A 26,247-nucleotide genomic window follows, 5' to 3' on the forward strand; every position below is an offset into this window, starting at 1 on the left:
TCTGTATGAAACTGTATTTTAATAATGAAATGGAGATAGTTTTCAAAGCTTAAAACCTCATTTAATTTTATGTTGTATAGGGTTTATACGGAGTACAATATTGTATAACTGTATAATTCAACTGTACCTAATAATTTACAGCCAGTTTTGAAAAAGAAGCATCTTGGCTCTGGAAATTGTTATTGAATATGTCAATACTGTTGTAATGAAATGCCTCTTCTAACTATATGGTTATTAAATAAATAAACAAACAAACAAAAAAGAATGGGCCCAGCTGGAATCTTTTATCATTGTATTAGAATGTTAAAGAAAAAAATCCCCAGGGCAGGGAGCTGGCAGTCTTGGTTAAAAAATTTTAAAAAAAGCTCCCAAATACTTTTGACATTTTTGGCTTTTGGAACAGAGTATGTTGCTTAGGGGCCCAAGGACATTTTGATTTCTAACCAAGAAACTGGCTACTTTTCTTTGGGGTCTTTCTACCCTAACTGCCTAGCCAATTCCTACCTCCTACTCTTATCATACCATCCTCTGCAGAGGTTACCCAAATTGCAGATAGGGAATCAGGACACAGATTGCTCTGGCTTCTTCCATGCTGAACAGGGACACAGGGTGAGGCGATTGGGGTACTCCTTCAGTGGGTCCATCTAAAAGACTTCCAAATTGCTTAACTCTTATCTGTAGGGAGAAAAGAGTGTCCTTGACTGGTGAGTAGAGGATATGAAGGAGAAGTAAAGGCAAGAGTAGTTAGCATTACAGGTTCTAGACAGGAACCAGAAAAAAGTCAGAATGGCAAATTTCAAATGTTCATATGAGAGTCCATTAGGATTTCTTGACTAGAGCTTCCAAAAGCATCCCTCTATTGGGTTTCTCCTCATTTTTCTTTTGTCTGCCAAGGCTGGACTCGAGAGTGATGGATTCAGGATTTGCTTTCAGGCACTTAGATAGCTGCTGGAGTGGTTAGAATCAGTGTCAGTTCCTTCTCAAAGGCTTCTAGATAGGGGAGAAAATAAATTTGTCCATCATTTTAGAACAATAGCGGGTTGTCTCCCTTAGCTACAGGTGGGCACTACAGTATTGGAGACCAAGATTTGAAGTCTTACATCTGAGCAGCACTTTCTGATTAGGAACAAAACCATCAATGAGAAATAATTGTCTAAATAATTTTTTGTATGGACTTAAGTCATACATTGTCTAAATAAGCCATACATTGTCTTAAGCCATACATTGTCTAAATAATTTTTTGTATGGACTTAAGCCTAGGGAGTGTAATCCCTTGAACTCTTAAAAAAATATACTGATCACTTTACTCATTGGTTATACTTTCCTTTTGGCTGTTTAAGACCATACAGTTGGCCCAAATAAATCAATTTATTTTTACACTTAAGGTTGTTTGAGGATCTGTTCCTCAGGGGTCACATGGGCTTGGGAGGAGCCCCTGGTTCCCTTCCTCTACCAGTTCCATCTATGTGAAGATAAGTCAAAGGTCCTGCTCAACCATGGCTGGCTTCACTTGAAAGCATGGATGAGCTGTTTCCTCTGTGTTGACCCTCCTCTTTGCAGACTGGACACTGGTTCAAGTCCATCTGGTAGGGTCTCCACGGCCTCCCTGAACAAGAGGACAGGTGACTCACCGCAGTTAAAGGACATTTTGAGAGATGTTCCATAGTCCCCTGGAACTTAGTCTACCTTGGAAGGTAAGGGGCAAAAACTGTCCTTTAAGTCCCTCTGACCACATTAGTATAGGCTTCAAAGTATGGCTGTTAAACACCCAAGAAGTTTAGTTCCACCAGTTTGGTTCTTTTAATTACCATGTGCTATGTAGATGAGGCTTGGGTAAAAAACCAAATATTCTCAGATATGTCTTTTTATTATTGAGTTGTGAGTTGTCTTTATTCTGGAGTCAAACACCATCTGATACTTAATTTGCAAATGTTTTCTCCTACTTTTTGATGGTATCTTGGATAAGTCCAATTTATTTGTCAATTTGATTATGCTTTTAGTTTCTAACCTGAAAAACCATGACCACAAATTTTTATGGTAATATACTTTGAAGATTTTTTTATCATTTTCATTGTTTATGCTTGAATCTTTGATTCATTTTGAAATCAATTTTTTTTTCTTTATGATCTTTTTGAGACAGGTCTCCCTATAGTCCCAGCTGGCCTGGAACAAACTATATAGACCAGACTGGCCTTGAACTTACTGAGATCTGCCTGTCTCTGCCTCCCAGGTGTGTGCCACCAAGCCTGACTCACTTTGAAATCTTTAAAAACATCCTTTGTGGGGGTGGATAGTTGGCTCAGTAGTTAAAATCACTTGTTGCAGAAGACCCATATTTGGTTCCCCGCACCCATATGGTGGCTAATAACTGTCTGTAACTGCAGTTCCAGGGGAATCCGACACACTCTTCAGACCTCCTCAGACCTCTACAGGTCTGCACAATGTGGGTGTACTTACATACATGCAGGCAATTCACTTATACACATAAAATAAATTTTTAAAATGTGGTTTGTGGTAGGGTATATTGTGTTTTAAAATCTTCCTTTCTCATTGACTGCCAGTCTGTTATATAAATAGACACTTCTCTGTAGAACCCAAATGCATTGTAGTAAGTGATTTTTTCATAGTCTCTGTCCTTAGTTCCAAAGATTATTTAATGAATTCCTCTTAGGACATTAGAAAACAAAGGAATGACATTTATAGCCTATGCTGAAAGTGCTAGGCTAGAAAAGGACTATGTGATTTAAAATATCACATCATTCCATGAGAATCTTCTTTATGGCATTCTTTGGCAAAGAGGGAACAAGAAACTGATTGGCCCATATTCCCTAGTGAATTGGAACTCTCTATAATCCTGAAGAGAAGGGAAAGTTTAAGCTTCTGGGTCAGTAGCATTGACTGGTTGAGGCTGCATTTTCTGTGTTCCCTCCATTTATAACTGCTGCTTTTTGGCCAACTTTCTTTGTGAGCAGGTGTCCTTAGTTAGACCGCTTCTAAGGTCAGAAGCAAGGGAGGGCTTATGTTCATACTGGGTGACAAAAGTTCTGGCATGGACCACCAGTGTGTTCATTTATGATCTTGCTGGACCTTTGCCTTAACATTTTTTGTTCATTCTTGCCCTTAGCTGCCATCCTCAGAGCCAAAAGAAAATAGGGCCTCTTATTCATTGGTTATGTGGAATCCAAGTGACCTTAGGAACCACACATTCCTTTCCCTCCGTCTTAAAATTGTTGTATGGAAGGAGGGCAGTGGGGAGGGGGACAAGTAAGAACAAAATATGCCATGTAAGTATCAATATGTCACCGGGAATCCATTACTGTGTGTGCTGACCTTTTTTTTTTTTAACTTGTACATAATTTTACTTCTTTGATGATCACAAAGCATAAGGTTAGGCACATGAACATCTGTGAAACCTTATCAGCAAATGGATTTTTGTGCTAGTCAGTGATAAGAGTGCTACAGAGCCAAAGAGGGATAATGGCCGATCCTGGATATACTACACAAGATAATAAAAATGGCTGTATGCATGCGTTAGATGCATTAAATGAGCAGTGGGAAAGCATCTTCTTCCATAGCCCTTTTGTATTTGTTCTGATAACACGGCTTTTGAGTTTAGGGTTAAGAATGGTACTTCAGAGGAATTGATTGATTGTCCTTTGTGTCTTCAAAGAAATGTGGTATAGAATGTAGTTATCCAACTAAAACTTTAAGTTAAAACTAAGCTTTAGTTATGGTTTGAAAATACAGAAAATGAATCAGAACCATTCAGAGTGAAAATGTATACCTGCTAAATAGCTTGTCACATTGTCTGATTTATGTTCATGTGGAGTTCATTATAAAGTAAATGCCCCTAAGGTTGCCCTCTTCTGGCCTTACTTGTAATGTGCACAACAGTTGCCATGGAGGAAAATGGTCCACCAAAGATGCAGGTCCAGCTTGATCTGCTTCCCCACAAATGAGGCATGCCCCTGCTTTAACTTCCTCTTTCTACAGATGGTTTCCTTTCTCCCCTCTCTGCCCCTATCCCCATCAGTATTTAAAGTCCCAATCTGAAGTGGTCTCAGTTTTATATATATAATGGCCAACTTGGACCATTCCAAGGCCTGCTGGACTATCTCCTAACAACGAACTCTTTTTGCCCACTTCCTACTACTTCTTGCTGCCTGGTGTGGTTTCATCTTGTGTCTCTAATGGGATGCCAAGTTCTTTAAGTGCAAGGATTCCATCATCATTTCTACTAACACTATAGAAGTGAAACAGGGTGGGAAAATGTCTTAAACACGATGCATGCTTACATTGTAGAAAGAAACAGGACATTTAAAAAAATCCTGTAGAGAACAACAACAAAAAAAGGCAAATGAAAACTATATATAATTTAACTATTCAGAGTTAGCTTCTTTTAGGATCCTGGTTTCATAAAGATTCTGCCATATCTCTGGGCCTACAATTGTGACAAGTAATTTGTCATATATGCACCCCTGGGCTACTGTGAACCATTTTAGTGGAGCTCTATATCATGGAAGCTTTCTCAAATAAATGATTATTAAGTGTGATCATTTTAAATAAATCCATAGTATTATATACACCATAATGAGCTAGGCTTTATTAAGACATTAGATGGTATAATTATGTATTGTTTTAGACAGAGTTGCCCTGTAGCCCCAACTGGCCTGGAATTCCCTATGTAGACCAAGCTGGCTTCAATCTCAGAGATCTGCCTGCTTCCACCTCCCAAATACTGGGATTAAAGTGTGTACCACCATGCCTGGCAATGATAATCTTTTTTACTCTTGTAAATAATGCTCTATTGAACATCTTTGTGACACATATTATACCTGTGCTATTGTTGCTTCGGGAAAAAATCTAAAATTGTAATTGGCAGACAAAAGGTGATTATATTTATGTGTATGCACACATATATGCATCTGCGTTTTATTTAGCATGTTATCCACAGTACCAGACCCCCTTCCAGAGTTGTGATTGGTGACATTCTCAGTAGCAATGCAGAGAGGCCTTGAGTGTAGCTCAGTGTTAGAGCTTATGTCTAGCATGTCAAATTCAGGGTCAATCCCAGCACTTAAAACACTCCACCTTAAAAGCTTAGGAGAATTCATTTCCCTAAGCTCTTGTTAAAACTAGCTTTTATTAGTCTTGGGCTCTTAGAAATGTAATAGAGTAAAATTGTAGCTTGTTCTGTGCAAATTACATACTAAGAATGTTGAATATTTATGGGCCATTTATAGTTCATTATTGAATTATTGCTGTGATCTGTTTTCATTTTCATTATTCATGTCTTTCTTATTGATTTGTAGGAGCTCATTATATGTATGGATCATTAACTTTAATAATCCACTGTATTTGGGGCTTGGAGAGATGTCTCAGCAGTTAAGAGCATTGGTTGCTCTGCAGAGGACCCCAGTTCAGTTCCCAGCACCCACATGGCAGCTAACAACCATCTGTAACTCCAGATCTAGGGAATCCGACACCTTCTTCTGACCTCTCTGGGCATTGCACAACACAAGTATACTTACGTGCATACAGGCAAAATACTCATACACATAAAACAAAGAATAAATAAAATAATAATGCCTTGTTTTACTCTTTTTGTTTTTCCAGGCTGTTGTTTTTCATTCAGTTTTGCTCATGGTACACACACACACACACACACACACACACACACACACACACACCCTTCCTCTACAGAAGATAAAAAAATGTGGAATATATAATAAAATGTATCCTTCTTTTCCTTTTAAAATTTAGAGATCTTAGACTTTATTACATGCTTTAGAAAGCTTTCCCTGCCCCACAAGATAGGTAAATATTTACTCATCTTTCCTTCCAGGAATTTTATGATTTCATCTTTTGCTTTATTGAACCTTATGAAATTTCAGTTATTGCTTTATTAACTATTTTGGCAAATACTAATACATACCCCATAATATACCCCAGTTCTGTGGCTCTGTCTCATGCTTTTTGCACTGTTTATTTTGCAGGGTATGCTTTAGGAATACAGCATATCTAAATAACCTTAGTGTCATTGTGAATTTTTTTCCATTGTAAATACATTGGACTATGACTTGGACCAGAACCACTTACTCCCAAGTGTATACTTATTGTTCATTGTATGTATTAGAGAACCACTTTGGTATCCCATTCTGTTTTGGCAGAATGTATTCCAGACCAGTGGCTGTAGCTTAAATGGTCTCTGTTTCTAAAACTCTTCTTTGCTTCCCCTTAGGAACTCCTATGTCCGACTCAGACACCTTTGTACAAATACGTGGGTCCACAGCACAAACATTCCCATTGACAAGGAGGAAGAAAAACCTGTGATGCTGAAAGTAAGTCCGGATATTGGCTGCCTATGTCTCACACTCTGATGAAAAGGCTCCTTTGATGGCAGACAGGAGAATGTGGAACTGTGAAGTATTTTCTTCTTGTTGGGTTTCGTTTAGCCTTAGTGAAAATATACTCAGGCCAAACCTGAAGCAATGAAAAAATTTTCTTCCAGGGACCTGGGTGAAGCAAGCTTAGGACTTTTGAAATAAACAGAATCTTTTATTTTGTTCTATTGCTTCTGCCCTAGTTGTTCAGTAACCCTCTGTATTTCATGTCTTTGTATAGATGATTTCAGCTAGGGGAGATTTTGCTTGTGCCTTGAGGTATATAAAATGACTGGCTAGTTTTTCCAAGTCTTTATTATGGTTTTTTCCTCTCAGTGTGTTTGTAAGGCCTTTGTTTCTGAAAGTCCTCACCACTCTGCAGCCTCACTCCTCTCCTCAACCACAGTTGTCAGAGTTGTGCATGTGGAATTTTCTTTAAAAAACAAAAATAGAAGCATTGGGGCTGAAGAGATGGTTCAATGGTTAAGAGCACTGGCTCCTCTCACAGAGGACCTAGGCTCAGTTCCTAGCACCCACATGACAGCTCATAATGGTCTATAACTACAGTTCTGGGATCCAATGCCCTCTTCTAGCCTCCGTGGATGCCAGGCATGCACACGGAGTACATACATGCAGGCAAATGCATATAAAAAATAAACAAATCTTATTAAAACTTAAAAAGATTCTTTCACATCAGTTTTTGGTTGTAGTAATGGGGCAGGTTATTAGATTTTTCTTCCTATAAATGTTTTCAGATCTATAGGAAGATTGAAATAATGATACACTATCTGTTGGCATTCTGTAGAGTCAATATGACTATTTTCCATATTCCCTTTTTCTCTTAATAAAAATGTTACTTTGAGGATAGCCTGGCCTGTATAGTGAGTTCCAGGCCAACCAGTGCTATATAGTGAAAGCCTGTCTCAAAAAAAAAAAAAAAAAAAAAGTACTATAGGGAAAGCCCTATTAAAAAAAAAAAAAAAAAAAAAGAGTTAATTATAAGAGAGATGGATCCATGGTTAAGAGCACTGACTGTTCTTACTCAGAACTTAGATTCAGTTCCCAGCACCCACATGGCAGCTAACAACTGTCTTCAGTTCCAGGAGATCTGATACCCTCTTCTAGGCTCTGAAGGCATTGTACACACAAGTGTACTTACATACATGCAGGCAGGACACTCATACACATAAAATAAAAATAAGCAAAATATTTTTAAAATTAGAATAGTGCCCCTTTTCCACGTTTTCAGTCTCTACAAAACTAATTTTCAGAGCAAACTGTCCATCATTTAGAGAACACCAGAAAATTTTCCTATGTCTAGTTAATGTAACTCCAAGAAAGCTCCAAGATTTTTAGATTGCTCAGTATCCTGTAAACAAAACATTGGACTAATGTCTTACTCTCGAAATCCAAGATTATCCAACGAAGACTACCTTGAATTTCAGATTGGTACCTCTCCCGTGAAGGAGGATAAGGAAGCATTTGCCATAGTTCCCGTTTCTCCTGCTGAAGTGCGGGACCTGGACTTTGCCAATGATGCCAGCAAGGTGTTGGGCTCCATTGCAGGGAAGCTGGAAAAGGGCACCATCACCCAGAATGAAAGAAGGTGAGGACTTTCTGCATGCACCCACACAGCAGTCCTCATTGGCTGCTGGACTTGGAAAGCCTGGGGAGTGGGCGAATGAGGGCTGTGGGAGAAAGTGGCAGGTCTGAGCTTCCACCGGCTTTGATTTGTGATTTCCAGAAATAGATGCTTTCGCATTCACCTTTTGGGGGGGACAGGGTCTTAGTGTTTATCCTAGTTGACCCCAGCTGTGGATTTCAAGGACTTTGGAAAGCTTGAGTATCTCCTGTTCACCTGGCCCGTGAGTCTTGAAGCTTCCGGGGCAAAGCCACTTGCCTGCTGAATGTTGAACACTGTCTTTAACAACCATTTCTCTCCTAAGGTCTGTCACCAAGCTGCTGGAAGACTTGGTTTACTTTGTCACGGGTGGCACTAACTCTGGCCAAGATGTGCTTGAAGTAGTCTTCTCGAAGCCCAACAGAGAGCGGCAGAAGCTGATGAGGGAACAGAATATTCTCAAGCAGGTCAGTGATAGGTACTGTTCTTGGGTCTTGGCTTTCTAAGAAACCTGTGAGGTCTTGGCTGACACACAAGAGTGTGAATCATTCTTACCTGGAAGACTTGATAATTTGAATTTTTTTAAAAAGAATAATGAATTGATTTCATAGAGTAATTTTAAGCTGATAGCAAATGTAAGTTAAACAAATTTAAGCAGAGAGTTCTATGTCTCCTACCCCTACCCCAGTGTCAGCATCCTGCACCAGAGTAGAACATTTGTTACAGTCACTGGACATAGACTGATACATCCTTATTACCAGAGTTCCATAGTTTCACTTCATAGTTCCATAGTCTTCACTTGGTGTTGTGCATGTTGTGAGTTTTTGTTTTACATTATTTTTTGAGATAGGGTCTCCATGTAACTCCCAGCTGGCCTGGAACTTGCAGATCTCATAGAGATCTGCCTGCCTCTGTCTCCTGAGTGGTGGGATTAAAGGTGTGTGCTACCACACCCAGCTCATGATGTGGGTTTTGACAGATGGATGATGTCCTGTGTATTCCATTGCAAGAGCAGGTGAAATACTTTCTCTACCCTGAAAACCCTCTGTTCCATCTATTCCTTCTTTCTTCTCCTACAACCCTTGCAAACACTACTCTTTCGATTGCCTTGATGTTTTGCCTTTTCTAGACTGCTGTAGAGTTGGAATTATATAGTATTATATAGTATGTAGCCTTTTTCGGTATAATCTATCATAGGTTTTCTATGTCTTCTCATGACCTGATAGCTCAGTGCAGTTGATGGGTACTGTGCTTGTTGAATATCAAGCACGTGAGAGTGCACCTGTTAGGAACTCAAAGACGTGCACAGTGCAATGTGTAGTATGTTCTTGAGATTATTTTATGTTTTTGGAGTACTTGATAAACTCAGAGGGCCTTTCTTGGCCCTTATGGAGAGCCTTAGAAATCACTATGAAGTCTTTTCATAAACAATGAGTAGTGGTTTACAGGAATACATAGATGGTATTGGTTGGTAGTGTGTGAGTCAGCTTTCTGTCACTGTGACAAGCATCTTAGAGAGGAAAGGTTTATTTGGATCTCATTTTCAGAAGTTTCAGTCCATGGTCACTTGGCCCTGTCACTTTGGGCCTGTGGTGAGGTACATCGTGGTGGAGGACATGTGGTGGGAAGATCCACTTACCTGGTGTCTAGAAAGCAGAGAGTAAAAGCTTAGCCTTGTAACTAAGCTACTCCTCTGAAACCCATTCAGCTGTGGATCTATCTGTGGCTAAATCCATCCATCAGAGCAGAACCTTCACAATCCTGTCACATCCCCCAAAGACTCACATACCTACACTGCTGCACTGGGGATCATGCCTTCAACATATGAGGCTTTAGGGGGCTTTAAGATTCAGATCACTGGGGCTGGAGAGACTACCCAGTGGTTAAAGAGCACTGGCTGCTCTTCCAAAGAGCCTGGCTTCAGTTCCCAGCATTCACATGGCAGCTGACAACCAGCCATAAATTCCAGTTCCAGGGGATATGATGCCCTCTCCTGGCCTCAGTGGACATTGCATGCACAGGAGCACCTACAGACATGCAGGCAAAATACTCATAAATGAATATTTTTGAAAAATAAATAAAAATTTAGAAAAACATTCATGTCATGAACAGCATCAATTTTAACTTGTCTTTACATCAGATTATTTGAGGGAAGAATGTGAGAAATCCAGGGTCTAGGAAGTACAGCAAATGCATACCATGTGATTCTCCAAAGCTGTTGCAGATTTGCCTGCAGTCTTTCTTTGGAACTTGCTGGCTACCAAAGCCCAAAGAGAAACATCCCAGTTACAGGCCCCATCATTCTCTATGGGAATTTGGCACTTGGGAATTCTTCTTCCTGTTGGGCTATGATAGATAAAATTCATGTTTCAACAAGGTTTGAAGTCCAAGAATAAATTACAGCCAGATGTTTCGTGTGTTGAGTCCCAAATTAGAATTCTGGCTTAATGTTCATGTTCGTTCCCACATGGCACAATTCTGAAGCTTACCGTTGTTATCTGCTTTAATCCTTGCAATACCTGTGCGTTATAGATATTTTTTGTGTTTTCTGAGTGAGAAAGCAAGTTACTTTGGTCATGATCTCAATTGTTAGGAATTGTTCACCAAGATCAAATCACTCTTGCTGAAAGCAACAAATTACATTCATTTTGGTCATATTATATCATTATTCATGAGGCACTGAAATCCTACAGCTCTGAAATGGTGCTCTAAGATTTTATCAGATGATAACTTTTTATAGCTTGATCTGCAAGCAGATTTGTTTAATCTTATCTCATTTGTTGAGAGTTGTAATTGGTGTGGCCAACATTGCTCTGTCTTGTAGGATTGGATAGAGTCTCATGAAACAAGGCAGATGTTTCCAAACTGTTACAAAGGTTACTGAACTTCCCTCCAGAAGTTTCAGGCCAACTTACTTTTTGAGGTCATCCTTTGAGGGCATGTGAAGACAGCTCAGTTCAGAAGTTCCACTGTGATCGTGTCTGAAGCCTGGTTTAGCAAGGCCTCCCAACTTTGTGTCCGAATCAGGGCTAATCTGCTTTGATTTCCTTCCCTGGCAGAAGTGATTTCAACCTAGAATGTCTCATTGCACGTTGTGATAAATGCTGTTTCATCATGTACATGAGGACCATTAAGTCTGGGTGGACTGAGTGAGTTGGTGCCCAACCCAGATGATTCACAGAATGCAAGTTTCGGGCTATTGTCAGATTTTGATGGAGAAACTGCCCCATAGAGTCCTGTTACCCCTGTGCTTATGTTCCTCCAGGAAAGTATGCCTTTAAAATGCTTAGTATTAGTTGTCCTGCTCTTTATTTTTGCAAACAGATCTTCAAGCTGTTGCAGGCCCCCTTCACAGACTGTGGGGATGGCCCGATGCTTCGGCTGGAGGAGCTGGGGGATCAGCGCCATGCTCCTTTCCGACACATCTGTCGGCTCTGCTACAGAGTTCTGAGACACTCACAGCAAGACTACAGGAAGAATCAGGTGGGTGTTAAGATGGATGGGACATGACTGTCAGGTTCCTTCCGTAATTCACATGCTTTGTTCAAGAGTTTTAAATGCCCTGTATGTATGTACTTAGTGAGTAGAAAGTAGTTCACTATTAAATTTGCTCTTGAAAAGGAAACATGGATTGTTGGTGGGCCTGGGAAAAATCTGTATTACAGAACCCTTAAGGAAGATACATCACACAGTACATTGTAAATGCCGCAGTTGTTAGGTGTCAGTCTAAAACAAGAAAGATAAAAGGATACTGAGAATTACCTTTCACAAACATATTTTATAGAAATTTCTGGCTTTGAAATTGATATTGCATTTAAAGTATTTGTGTGTGTGTGTGTGCGTGTGTGTGTTAAACCCATGTGCGAGGGTGTGCATATCTGTGCATGTGGAAGTCAGTGGAGGATTTCAGGTGTTCTGTTCTATCACTTTCCTCCTCTCACCTTTGAGATGGGGTCTCTCACTGAACCTGGAGCTATGCTGGTGGCTAGGAAACCCCAGTGATCCCCTATCTCCACCATCCCCTCCCCGAGGTGCTGGGGTTACAAGTGTGCAGTATTTTTTAATGCCACGTTCCCTTAAGGCTTGAGATAAAATGATTCCATGTCTTTAAGATCTAGAAAGACCTGACCTTCCCTATTCTCATGGTCTCTACCTTTAATCTTGATTGTGGTTCTAACTTGTGATTGCTGATGTTCTAACTCAGCGAGTATGAATATATGTATATTATGGATAGGTTTATATATAATCCATAGGTATAGGTGTACTAGTTACTTTTCTGTTGCTGTGATAAAACACCATGACCAAAAGCAGCTTATAAAAGAGTTTGTGATAGCTGGCAGCTCCACAGGATTAGAGTCTAAAATGGTGGGGAGGCACGGAAGCAAGTGGCAGGCAGGACAGCAGGAGCAGGAAGCAGAGAGACCACATCTTTATCTGCATGCAGGAAGCAGAGAGAACAAACTAGAACTGGGGTGAGGCTATGGACTTTTGAAGCCCACCCCCAGTGACATACTTAATCCATCAAGGCTGCATCTCCTAAAGGTTCCGTAACCTCCCCAAACAGGTTATGGGGAGGACCAACAACTCGGACCAACCAGAGACCGAGTGTTCAAATACGTAAGCCTATGGGGGGGCATTCCACATTCAAACTACTATAGTAGGTGAATACATACATTGTAAAATATGTATTCTTCCATGAAGTAAATGGTGTAACAAACAGCCATGAAATTCTAAAGTAACAGAACTGTGTAGCCGATCATTGGTTCTCTGCCAGAGACTCTTCTGTCTACTAAGAGACATTTCACAGTGTCTGGAAATACTTTTCTTTGGCGGGGGAGGGGTCTCACTATGTAACCCCAGCTGGCCTGGAGCTTCCAGGCTGGCCTTTATCTCACAGCAATCCACCTGCCTCTGTCTCCAGAGTGCTAGGAGTAAAGGCATGCACCATCATGCTTAGCTGGAGACTCTTCTTTAAAAAAAAAAAAAAAGATATTATTTTTATTTTATGTGTACAAGTGCATTGCCTACATGTAGGTAGGTACACCTGTGTCATGCAGTACCCACAGAGGTCAGAAGAGGGTGGTGGATCCCCTGGAACTAGTTACATAGGTAGTTGTTAGCCACTATGTGGGTGCTGGGATACAAACTTGGGTCCTCTGCAAGAGCAGCCACTGCTCTTAACTGCTGAGCTATCTCTCCAACTCTGGACATCCTTCTTAATGTTACAGTTTGAGAGTCCTAAATGGCATCTAGTATTTGGCAGAGATGTTCAAATTTTGGGTAATACCCAAGACATCTCTCCACATTAAAGAACATTCTCAAACCTCAAATGTTAATAATGCTAAGATAAGAAAACCTCCATTATACTTAGCATTGTGAGTGTACAAAATGATGCTTGACTCTCATCAATTTGTGTTAATTTTCTATGCCTTGGGTTACAGAAGACTGGTTTGTGTAAGTCTTGCAACTATGTCTTTCTTTAAATTTAAACTTTCTTCGTAATTAAATGAAGATACCATTAATTTTTACTAATGCTTTAGTAATAGAACCATGCTAGCAAGCTGTGGTTTCTTTAAATCCACCTCTAGTGTATTCATCCCATGTTTAGATTGGGCCAAAGACCTTAGCCTGCTTCTCTCTTCATTCTTTGGATAAAGGGACATCAGGGCTGTAGTGTGTGCCAGGTGCCACTTTGCACATGAAGAAACGTAAGCAGTCCTTCTTGCTGCTGCCGGAATGGATGTCTCTGCTTAGTTTATGGATCCTGTTGCAGTTGGCAGAGCTGTGTCCTTGAAGGCTGGTGAATTCTCAAATGTGTCCTTAGAATATAAACTGGAATGTGGCCCATGTCTGTCCTGTTATTGCCTCAGTAGTTCCTGGGATTTAGTAATTAATGAAAAAAACTTAAATCCAGGTTCAAGCATTACTTGAACCTTGTGCAAACTCTTTCTTGGGCAGGAAACTATCTTTGAGGATTATGTTGTTTATTTGCTTGTTTGTGTTGGCTTTGGAGTGTGTGTGTGTGTGTGTGTGTGTGTGTGTGTGTGTGTGTGTGTGTGATGCTGGAGTTTAAACCCAGGATCTTGCACATGCTATATCTCTATCCCAGGGAAATATCTTTGAATATAAACAAATAGTTGTTCCCAAGAAGCTTCTTAATTTCACAAATATGTCTATGGAATCTAGTGTCTGATTTGCAAGGAGGGAAGCCAAACGTTCATCCTTGTATCCTATGAATATTACTGATTGATTGGCCTAGGTAGTCCTGACTTTCTTCAACTTGTTGACTTTAAAAATGAATTTTTACCCCAGAAAAAGGAAACCCAGTGAGTTCACATTGTTTTACATGTCCAGATAGACTTCATCTGTATTTATTCAGCAGCACAGAGGAATGGGGCAGGATTAAATAAATTCAGAGCTGCATCTGATTAGGGGCTGGAGAAATTACTCAGTGGTTAAGAACACTGGCTGCTCTTGAAGAGGTGCTGGGTTTGGTTCCCAGCATCCAAATGGCAGCTAACAACCATCTTTAACCCCATTTCCAGGGGATCTGATGCCCTTTTCTGGCCTCCACGGGCATTGCACATATATGGTGCACTTACATACATTCAGGCAAAGCACTCATATGCATAAAATAAATTTTAAAAATTAATCATTGGAGCCGGGTATGGTGGCACATACCTTTAATCCCAGCACTTGGGAGGCAGAGGCAGGTGGATCTCTGGGAGTTCGAGGCCAGCCCGGTCTACATAGTAAGTTCTAAGCTAGCTGGAGCTACAGGGAGACCCTGTCTCAAAAAGAAAAAATTAATCATTGGATTAAACTTGATATTGTCCACTGGGTGAAATAGCCATATGTAAATATAAGGACTTCTTTTCTTGCTGGTTTTGTGAACAGATTTGGTAAAATACAGGATGGGGGGTTCTGTGGTGCTCTTGCCTTGGGGCAGAAAGTAGAGGAAAGATGGTGCAGGGTCCTTTGCCTGGTGAGCCTGAGTTCTCATCAGGAGATGCTGCAGATTTTCTTCTTGTTTAACTTAATCACACTGTCTTTTGATCTCTGTTGCTGGTGTGTATTTCCGCTCCCCAAAAGGAGTACATAGCCAAGCAGTTTGGCTTCATGCAGAAACAAATTGGCTATGATGTGCTGGCTGAAGATACCATCACTGCCCTGCTCCATAACAACCGGAAACTCCTGGAAAAGCACATCACCGCTGCAGAGATCGACACATTTGTCAGCCTGGTGCGAAAGAACAGGGAGCCCAGGTGAGACTCTGGAGGGCGTGAGCTAGACATGGCTTTTTTTTTTCATATTTAAATTTCTTATTTTTCTGAGAATTTCATGCATAAGTACTGTATTTATATCATTTCCACCCCTCCAACTTCTCCCATGCCCTCCACTTCCTCTCAAGTCCATGACCTCTTCTTCTATAATCATTATTGTTACAAACACACACACACACACACACACACACACACACACACACGCATGCACACACATTGCTCATACACACATGGTCTACTGAACCCATTTAGCGCTGCTCTTCTGGCCATGCTGTTTTTTACTAAACTTGCTGTCCTGGGGATTGCCAACATCAAGTGTTGATGAGATAGGGCTTCAACAGCTCTTGGATGAGTAATGGCAAGAACTTGGTATGGAAACAAGACTGCTTAGTGCAATCTCATCTTCAATGTTTACTAGCTGGTTACTTTTCCTTTTTCCTTGATCTTTAATTCCTTCATTTACTAAAGGAGTAGATATGATGATTACACAAGAATAAATACTTGTGAGGTGTTGGTCACATGATGTACAGGAAATGACATATGTTTGCTCAGTCATGCTGTAGCTCTCCCTGCATATCAAATGGAACACTCCACATGGTATCAGTCTTTTGATGTGCTTGGTTGCCTCTTGAGTGCTCTATGATATATTACTGAATTCTTTCTGGTCTATCTCATTTGCGTAGATGTGCCCCCATTCCTTTGACTCCTCTTTGTTGCCTCTCTTTTCTCCTCTCCCTGTGATCAAGAGGTACATCACTTCAGGCGAAATAATGTTGCTGTAAAATGACAACTGCCACCCATTTACCACGCTCCAGAATTCCTCATTTACCCTTCAGGAAACCCTTATATATTCTGTACTGTGTCTTTTCTATAGATGAGGATACTGGAACACAGCCAGGTTAAGTAGTGTCTCAAAGTGATAATCCTTAGAGTAGATCCAGTGTCACAGCCAGTCTGCCCCTGCACAGCCAGGTGTCACCCAGTCCTGCCTCTCGGGGTTCCAGCACCTCTATGGTTTCTTCCTGATAAGAAGTTCTTTCTTGTCCTGCTCTTTATGTTGTCCTGCCAGCTTCTCATTAGCCTCAGTCACTGCTGTCTTTCCTCTGCTGCTGAATTTTTGTGTTCTGCTCTCCTGTCTGGGTTTCTTATGGTCACTGGCATCAAAGTGCCTAAGTTGCCTTGAGAAAGGAACGTGGGACTTACCTATGTGAGGAAGTCAGGCTCCAAGAGCCCAGCCTCTGCCTGCTCTGCATACAATGTCTTGCTTTGTTTCCATTTCTGGCTAGGTTCTTAGATTACCTCTCTGACCTCTGCGTGTCGATGAACAAATCGATTCCCGTGACCCAGGAACTCATCTGTAAGGCTGTGCTGAATCCCACCAATGCTGACATCCTGATTGAGACCAAGTGAGTGCTATCTACCAACATTAAGCTAAAGTCAAGGGGTTTAGATAGGAAATGAATGTGTGTGCTCATGGATAATAGAAACCTAACATCGCCATTTCTTCAGAGTTGGTATAAAGTTGGATTGGTAGCTCATCTTAATTTCCCAGGCCTTGTTTAAGGGAATGATTGTGCTTGTTTGTGTTGTGATATGATATGATGTGACCCTTTGTGCGGAATGATGCCACTTACCCTGCATACTGCTTTAAAAATCATGTAAACCCAACAGGGATCATTTGACACAGATTAAGAGTGGAAGATTCTTAAAGTATTATCATCAATTAAAAATTTTAAAGTTGTGATAAATATTGAGTGTTAATATTCAATGTTGGGAAGAATTGTAAATGATCATTGTTCAAAAGGATTTATCGACCAAAATAAAGTGTTGCTAATAGTTACAATTAATTAATAATCATCATCATTATTATTACTGTTTTGGTAATAGAAGTAATTCATTTTTAGCCAAGAAGCAGTTTTCCTGGTAAGTATACTGCAGCAGTATAGACAGTGTTAAAAGGAATTATGCCGTAAGCAGTTTTTTGTTTCTAAGGCAGAGCTTATTTTGAGTCTTGGGTTAATGCAAGGTGCCTTGACCTTGTGCTGTGCTATGTGGGGCTGGATAATTGTATTAGTTACTTTTCTGTCGCTGTGATAAAACATGATGACCAAGGCAACTTATAGAAGGAAGAGTTTATTTGGCTTATGGTTCCAGAGGGATTAGAGTCCATCATGGCGGAGGAGGCGTGGCAGGACGCAGCTGGAGCAAAAAGCTGAGTGTTCACATCTTCAAACAGGCACAGGAAGCAGAGAGAAACTGACAATGAGAATGATGCTTATGAACTCTCAATGTCCAGTGACATGCTTCCTCCAGCATGGCCCACCTCCTAAAGGTTCCATGACCATCCCCAAACAGCACAACCAGGTGTTCAAATACTTGGAGCCTATGGGGGACAGTCTCATTCAAACCATCACAATAATTCTCTGTGGTGGGTTACCAGGATGTTTATGGCTTGTGACTGCTCAATGCCAGTGGCACCTTCTTTTTCCATTTTGGCAGCCAAGAATGTTCCAGATACTGTCAGATATCTGCCAGGGAGAAAAACATCCTGGTTGAGAATCCCTTGGTTAAGGTACATGAAGTTCATACTGATTCTTTGTGGATCTGCCATTAGGAGAAACAAAAACACAGAGAGTTTCTGTGTGTCTTTAGGCTGAAAGAGGAGCAAGGTTTCAAAGGATTCCAGGAATACTGAGCTTTGTCTCCTTCTTTCCCAGGTTGGTTCTTTCTCGATTCGAGTTTGAAGGTGTTTCCACTGGAGAGAATGCTCTGGAAGCTGGAGAGGATGAGGAAGAGGTGTGGCTCTTCTGGAGGGACAGCAACAAAGAGATCCGTAGTAAGAGTGTCAGGGAATTGGCCCAAGATGCCAAAGAAGGGCAAAAGGAAGACCGGGATGTTCTCAGCTACTACAGGTGAGCAGGAGGCATGTTGGGCTGGGGCTGCTGTGGTGGCACTTGTTGATGACTACAAGGAATGGTATGATCGTCCAGCAGAAAGGCAAATGTGCATTTTATGAGCTTGGCGTATAAGATTTCGTGGATTTTTAGTTCATTGGTATCTGGGTATGTCTATGCCATAAGGATAAGAGCTTGTATCAGCCCCTGTTACAGTTAATACTTAAGCAGTGTTAGGGAGTTCAGGACCACTGGGAAAGACTATCCAGACTCAAAAAGTTCTGAATCAGCCGAATTAAGCTTTTACAATTTATTAGAATTTTAAAGAAAAAGAAATCCTCAGGGGTAGGCGAGCTGGTAATCTTGGCAGCTGCCTTGAAGAGGTGAGTGGTGGGAAGAAGGAAAGAAAGCCATGGAGCCATGCAGGTTTACAGCCTGAGTAGGCGATCAGACGCGTGGCTGACTGGCAGCCACGTGACTGGGAGAAGGAAGCTTTAGAGAAAAAGTAAAGGAATACAAGATGCTAGGGGCAGCCCAAAGCCTTAAAGAAAATAAGTTTAGTAAGAAAGTCGTGAAGAAGAGAAGGGAAAATTATGCCTTTCTGAAGGATTCAGAAAGGCAGACAAACTCACGGACTACATGGCTGTGGCTCATCCGGAAGTTCTACGCTAGTAGGTAGGACTCCAGGCAAGAATAACTCACTATCTCATTAATGCACTAGGTATTCCACCCATCTATTTAGCATGACCTGCCTTCCTAGGGGGCTTATGAGCAGATGATTGACCAGTTAAACTTACACAAAATGGAGGGCTCGGGGTATTACAGCAGCACAGCACATACAGTATAGATGGTAACAGGCAGGCTACAGGGTCAGACTGCATCACTTTAAATCTTGACCTCTTTACTTAGTTAGTTTTTTACTTTGGTCAAGTTTGACTTGATGTTCCTATTTCTTATCTTCAAAATAGGTATGATAGTGCCAGTCTTCTAGAACATTTACATAAATAGAAAATGTCTCTGCATGTGTGTATGCATCTGTATTTATACATCTGTCTATTTGTATGTATATCTCTACAAATGTAGAATGAAAGCTAGCTTATACAGATCATGTAGCTCTAATCAACAGAAATCAAAATTAAAAGCTTTTTTTTTTGAGACAGGATCTCATAGTGGTTCACTCACTATGTAGACCAGGCTGGCCTTGATCTCACAGAGATCTGCCTGCCTCTGACTCCCCAGTGCTGGGATTAAAGATGTGTGCTGCCACATCTGGAAAAATACAAAACTTTTTGAATCCCCAACATACTACTTAGAAAGATTCAGATTATGGGTTGAAAGATTCAGATTATGGATTGGAGAGATGGCTCAGCAGTTAAGAGCACTGGCTGCTCTGAGTTTGGTTCTCAGCACCCACATGGATGCTAACAACCACCTGTAACTCCAGTTGCAGGAAATCCAACACCCACTTCTGACCTCTACAGACATTACACAGCATGGATATATTTACATAAATGCAGGCAAACACTATACACATAAAATAAAAATAAATTAAATAAATAAATAAATAAATAAATAAATATATTTAAAGATTCAGATTTTGGAGCATTTAAGATTTTCAGGATAGCAAAACTCAATGTACATAAAGTCTTATGCAAGAATTCCAAGATCTGAATATACTCTGAAAGTTTGGTGCCAAACATTTTCGATACACAGATGCTCAGCATAAGCTTTCAATTCTGTTCCTGCACCACAGGCTTTATTCTACCTAGTACCCCTCCGATTTCCTAACTCTAGCTAACATTATCCTGGGGTGTTTACCTGTTTGCTTATGCCCATTGCATGTCACCAGTGTCCACCTCTGCTGGTCGCCTCCTCGGTTCCTAGTGTTTCCCTGGTCTCAGTGCCAAAACCGTATGGCCATGCCACCTGAAAGATGGGGAAAGGAAAGACGAAGGAGGAAGTGAGCTGCCAGATCCCTTTAAAAGAAAAGGGAGAATTAGTGCTTCCAATATTTCCTAACAAAATAAATGAAACTTTGCAGTTAAAATGCCTTTTCTTACTCCTGTATTCTAATCCATCCCCTTCCAGTTATGCATGTGACGTTCATCCTTTTAATTTTTTTGTGTTTATATTCTATTATATGACTATACATGTATATATTTTATGCTCCTAAAATTTTGTATAACTGGTTCCTTACAGCAAATACCATCTTAAAGCTTATCTCAGTATTGTTTTTGAAATGTATTATCTGAAGATACATTCTTATATTAGTAGAGGTAGAGTGTTTCCTTAATTCTGACTGCTGAGCACCTTCCATTTTATTAATATGTCACATTTTATTGGCATTTGATGGTGCATCTTATGCCACAGTTGAGTTCTTCATGTCAAGGCACATCTTTGTTTACCTTTGTATTTACATGCTCGTTTCCATTCCCCGTGAAGACATGGCTTATTGAAAACTCATTTTTAACTTTACTAAGCAATCCTAAATTAGATATTTAATCTGCATTTTCACCAGCTGTAGATGTTAACTTTTGCTTCTTTATGGCTTTGGTAGCTTTGCATATAGTGATACTTTTAAATATTTTTATTCTTACAAGCACAAGTTAGAATTGTGTCTAAACTTGTATTTCAATAATATCTAGTGAAATTGAAAATATTTTCAAATCATGTTTTAAATTTGAAAGCCAACATTTGGCAGTTAAAAGTTTATGGATTTCTTACTGTTACACATCGAAAGCGTGCTTACTGTTAATGTTTGATGAAAAGTATCTCAGTGGGTCAAGTTCAGGTTAACAAAGTTAGACTTGTAATTGGATAAGGAAGAAGAGAGAGGAGTCTTTGAATTTGTTTTTCAAATATTTTTCATGTAAGAATTAGGTAGTAACTTGATATATGTGGTATATTGATATATGATCTAAGACCCTAAAGATATAAAATTTGTAATTATGCTTGCTATAAACAGTATGTTTAACATTTCCCCAATGGTCTCTTTAATGCACTATATAAAATACTACAGGAGAAAGAGGTGGGGAGGGAGAGAGGGAGGCAGAGAGAGAGAGAGAGAAAGAGAGACAGAGAGACAGAGGGGGGGGGGGACTATGAATCATCTCAGGCCTAGCCATTTTAGCCTATTTATAAGATAAAGACAAATGAAATCATGTGATTACATGACTATTCTAATACTTTCCTGGACAGATGTATATGGGCTGCTGATCTACATGCTCTAGCACTCTAACTTTTCCTTTTCCTCTTTAGTTCAGAAGCCAAAATTGGGTATCCAGCAATCATGTAGGGATTTGGCCACGTTCAGATGGCCAAATGTCACTCCTGTGAAAGCTGAGGCTTCCTGGACTACCCCACTGTGTGTCTCCCCTCGTCCTGAGTGGTTTCTGGGGCTGAACTGTCTGTCACTTTTCTCAGGTATCAGCTGAACCTCTTTGCGAGGATGTGTCTGGACCGCCAGTACCTGGCCATCAATGAAATATCTGGCCAGCTAGACGTTGATCTCATTCTCCGCTGCATGTCTGATGAGAACCTGCCCTATGACCTGAGGGCGTCCTTCTGCCGCCTCATGCTTCACATGCATGTGGACCGAGATCCCCAGGAGCAGGTCACCCCTGTGAAGTATGCCCGCCTCTGGTCAGAGATTCCCTCTGAGATCGCCATTGACGAGTAAGCCTGGCTCCTTCTCCCCATAGAGACCTCGTGTCATTGCCAAAACCTCTGTTCCTAATGTCCGTACAGCAGCTATGAACCACAGATCTAGTGAAATCAAAGAAAGATGAACTTATTTTATTTCCTTTAAGATGTCTTTAAAGTTGTACAGTTAGAAGGTACTATTTTATTCCTTAAGAAAATAAGAAATGCCAGGATTGCATTTTCCTGTCTTTTGTTTAGCAGTTTTACTCTTCAAATATTTAAGTATGTTTTGTGTACCAAGACTGAGGATATTAGTGAAGAACCTAGAAAACTATATCTCTGCTAGTGAGGGAAGACAGGCAGTAAACATTGTGAATGAATAAAATACGCAAAAGAATGAAGTGAGGTCTAGGCTTGGGGATGATGCCTTTGGGCCAAGTGGCCCTAGTGGGGGCCTTTCTGGGAAGAACTTGACATTTTCCTTCCTTTTATTTCTCTCTTCCTTTCAGCTATGACAGTAGTGGAACTTCAAAAGATGAGATTAAGGAGAGATTTGCTCAGACCATGGAATTTGTGGAGGAATATTTAAGGGATGTGGTTTGTCAGAGGTTTCCCTTCTCTGATAAAGAAAAAAATAAGCTCACGTTTGAGGTAATGCATGGTGAAATGAAATGATCTGTGTATCTTATGTGCTTTTCAGTGGTCATTTTTTCTGTGTGATAAATAAAAGAATATTTTAATCGTGATGATTGTATCATGGTGCTCCAGGTTTGAAACGAAAGAAGAATCTAGCTTAGATTTGTTCCAAAATAAAAAAGAAGTGATAGCAGCCTCTTAGCCTCATAGAAATACGCAAGGTGAACTGAATCATGTGAGCTGACATGTCACAAGTGCTCTGTACTTTATTAAAAATGACAGGCAAAGAAAGAGATTGTGCTTGTGATTGGCCACAGACCAATGTGAGACCGTAAATCTGTGTTTTTGAGTTAAACTGTTTCCGAGGTCACCATCACCTTTTGGGAACTGCATTTCAGAGAACCGCAGTGCTGTTTTCTGTGTTCTAGTTGGTTATGATGTGGTATGCCCAGTAGAATCCTCAGGAAGCCAGGACACAAAATGATAAGGCCCATTTTTTGTGAACTGGTCATCAAAGCAGATGAGTAGCTTTGGAGGCTTGCTTTGTTTTCTTCCTTATGAAACAAAGTGAAAATTGTATTAGAAACTGAAAGCTAGATATATACCTTCTCTGATCATAGAGAATGGCATAGTCTTTCATTTATTAACTAGTTAGCATCAAGTGGAGCAGAACGATGTATGTTACTGAACATCATCTTCTTTTAAACACAATAGGTTGTAAACTTAGCCAGGAATCTCATATACTTTGGTTTCTACAACTTCTCTGATCTTCTGCGATTAACCAAGATCCTCCTGGCCATATTAGACTGTGTGCATGTGACCACCATCTTCCCCATTAGCAAGATGGCAAAGGGAGAAGAGAATAAAGGTAACAATGATGAGGAGAAACTGAAGAGTGAGTATCCAAAGTGCCAGTACTGAGAGATGCCCTCCCAGTCTTTCTTGTTGCACCCATGCCTCACCTCACCATGCAGTGTCCTGTCCTGTCCTTGTCTGTTTGCACCATTGTGAATGTATTAATACAAAGAAAACCCAAAAGAACAGGTCCATCAACTCCCAGCACTCGTGACGGACAGTCAGTGATTCTGAGTGTTTTGCTCTTTGCTTTGCATCTGTCTGTAAGTCTGTGTGTATAATTTGTTGAAAAATTGAGAAGTTATGTTACTGTGTACTTTGAATACTTATCCCTCAAGAGCATAAGTCCTTCATGTGTGTGAGACATTTGATGCTAAGATTCCTATATAAGGAAATAAAATGCAGGACTGTATCATCGTATCTCTTTCCACATTGTGAATAGAAACCTCTGCCTTTATATGTTTATTCCTTCCTGTGTTTACGGTCAGAATGTCATAGCGTAACCATCAGGTATCACATGCTTAATTGGTTTTCTGTAGCTAGAACGGAAAAGGTTTATTAACTTGTTTCTATTTTCTAAGTCCTGCATAATATTTTGCATACAGTATACCATTCAATTCTGTTGTAGAGCTTTTTATATGTAAGGAAACTGAGCCTTAGAAGTGATATGATGTACTAATGATCGAGCAGCTTCTGTTAGAATCGCCAGTATTTGTGTCCTGTTAACTTGGATCCCTATGCACAGTAACAAGCATCTAATTAGTGATGAGTAAAATTTGCTGGTAGAATCAATATATAAAAGTGATTTGTTGGAGATGTCAAAACCATCATTTTTTCCACTGCTCTCAGAAGGCTTAACTTTTTAATGGCTATTAACCTTTTTGGGTTCCTTGGGTCCTGAGCATGTATCAGAACAGGGACATGTTAAATAATTTGCCTCAGAAAGCCCATGCCCCTTAGTCATGCTTCAAGCATTCTCTGACGATGTCATAACCGCAGTCTGTCCTGGCCCTTTCTAGGCAGTAATGTGATGAGGTCTATCCATGGAGTTGGGGAACTCATGACCCAGGTGGTGCTCCGGGGAGGAGGCTTTTTGCCTATGACCCCCATGGCTGCTGCCCCTGAAGGCAACGTGAAGCAGGCAGAGCCAGAGAAGGAGGACATCATGGTCATGGACACCAAGCTGAAGATCATTGAAATACTCCAGGTATGGAGTGAGAAGAAGATGCTCAGGGGCTCTGTTTACATCTCCTCTCTCTGGTCTGATCGAACCCAAGGCTCTCTAGGAAGAAAATGGCACAAGTTTTATGTCATTCCTTCGTGTTCCTTGTGGATCGACTCCTTTTATCTCTTTGCTTCAACTCCTGCCCCTCCCCTTCATAACTCTATCTATTCGGCCACACTGTAGCTTCCAGTAGTTGCCTTAGCTTTCCGTCACAACTGGTCTCCTTTTCTCTACCCAGGCAGTTTCCACTGCTCAGAGTTCACTCTCCGTGCTTTACCAAGTCACTGAATTCCCTACTCATTGGTCCTAACTTAATTCAGGGTTCCATTAGCTTTGCAAAGCCTTTCTTGTCTCTCTTACTTCCCACCCTTTTCATCCACCCACCCACAAATATTCATCGATACCTGCTCCATGCCAAGTCCCTTTCAGCACTGGGGAGCCAGCAGTGAAGAAAATTGATTAAAGTCCTGCTTTTCTGAAAAAGCTTCTATTTTGACAGGGAGTGTAGGCATATGTTTTTTTAAATCAATACCAGTACTTCAGAGGCAGAGGCAGGTGGGTCTCTGTGAGTTCAAGGCCAGCCTGGTCTACATAGAGAGTTCCAGGCCAGCTGGGGTACAGGGAGACCATGTCTCAAAAAGACCTACAAATTATATATATATATATATATAAAACAATGTATATTAAAAATTACATACATATGCATGGGTGAGTTGGTTTAGAAGGCAGGGGGCAGGGATAATGGTTTCTGATGTGTTTGTCAGAGAGGGCTGTCTGGTAAGGTGGCTTGATCAGACACAAATGAAGTGAGAGCTGACCATGTGTATATCTAGGAAGTCTTAGAATTCATTGAATGCAAAGAATCTGTAGTAGAGACAAGTCTGGGGAGAGGTTTGGTCCACGAGAGAATGGGAGCCAGGCATAGTGGTGCATGCCTTTAATCCCAGCACTCAGGAGGCAGAGGCAGGTGGCTCTCTGAGATCAAGGCCAGCCTGGTCTACATTGAGAGTTCAGGCCACCTGGTGCTACAAGAAGGCCCTATCTTAGAGATGGGGGGAGGGAGAAAGAGAAAAGGGAGAGAGATAAAGAAAATGGGAGATGATAAATCAGGTAGAATCAACACATACAAATTTTTTTGCATTAAACCAATTAAACAGCAATTGACACATGGTACCCACCATGTGCCTACTCTTACCCAAGCATGGCTGCTACCAGTCCTTTCCCTCAGGAACACTTGATGTGTTTGAGGAACAAAAATGAGGTACATAGAGCAGAAAGAACACAGGCTGTTGGGGGAGTTCAGAGCTATAGCAAAGCCAGGAGAGGCTCAACCCAGAGCACTCTGTAGATTGCTCGTCCACAAGGACTGTGCTTGCTTCTAGACTTATTCTGTTTGCTCTATCAGCAAGTTCTCCCCTGACACAAATGCTTTCTATTCCCATCCAATTTACCGTAATCTCACAACTGAAAACAATTAAAAAGGAAACGTTCTTCCCTCACCAGCAGATGTTCTCTGCTCATCTCCCCACCTTTCTGGGTTCTATTAATAACCATGGGGAAAGGTCTGCAGGAGTGGAGGGGTATGGAATATAGGAAATTAACGAAGTGAGAGCCCAGGGCTGTAACTAAATCAAAGGAGACCATCAGAAATGCTTGGAAAATACAAACAAAGCTAACTCTCAAGAGTGAAAACAAAATCTCTGTCAGT

General features: G+C 40.7%; 1 protein-coding gene across 17 annotated transcripts in view; it reads left to right on the forward strand.

The window, feature by feature from the left end:
- The window catches only part of Itpr1 (inositol 1,4,5-trisphosphate receptor type 1), a 376,735-nt gene that overhangs the window by 178,968 nt on the left and 171,520 nt on the right, over window positions 1-26,247 (forward strand). For 10 of the 17 annotated variants that reach the window (XM_029556903.1, XM_008854568.1, XM_029556904.1 and 7 more), the window contains 11 exons: window positions 6,242-6,341; window positions 7,829-7,989; window positions 8,330-8,471; window positions 11,329-11,487; window positions 15,097-15,269; window positions 16,574-16,693; window positions 18,005-18,199; window positions 21,605-21,856; window positions 22,333-22,474; window positions 23,174-23,354; window positions 24,334-24,521. In XM_029556903.1, the coding sequence (XP_029412763.1) occupies window positions 6,242-6,341; window positions 7,829-7,989; window positions 8,330-8,471; window positions 11,329-11,487; window positions 15,097-15,269; window positions 16,574-16,693; window positions 18,005-18,199; window positions 21,605-21,856; window positions 22,333-22,474; window positions 23,174-23,354; window positions 24,334-24,521 (1,813 nt within the window). The remainder of the gene's footprint in view (window positions 1-6,241; window positions 6,342-7,828; window positions 7,990-8,329; window positions 8,472-11,328; window positions 11,488-15,096; window positions 15,270-16,573; window positions 16,694-18,004; window positions 18,200-21,604; window positions 21,857-22,332; window positions 22,475-23,173; window positions 23,355-24,333; window positions 24,522-26,247) is intronic. The other 7 variants (XM_029556905.1, XM_008854570.1, XM_008854575.1 and 4 more) reach the window with 1 other exon arrangement.

This window comes from Nannospalax galili, unplaced genomic scaffold (assembly GCF_000622305.1).
Source record: "Nannospalax galili isolate Female #2095 unplaced genomic scaffold, S.galili_v1.0 scaffold846, whole genome shotgun sequence".
Lineage (NCBI taxonomy): Eukaryota > Metazoa > Chordata > Mammalia > Rodentia > Spalacidae > Nannospalax > Nannospalax galili.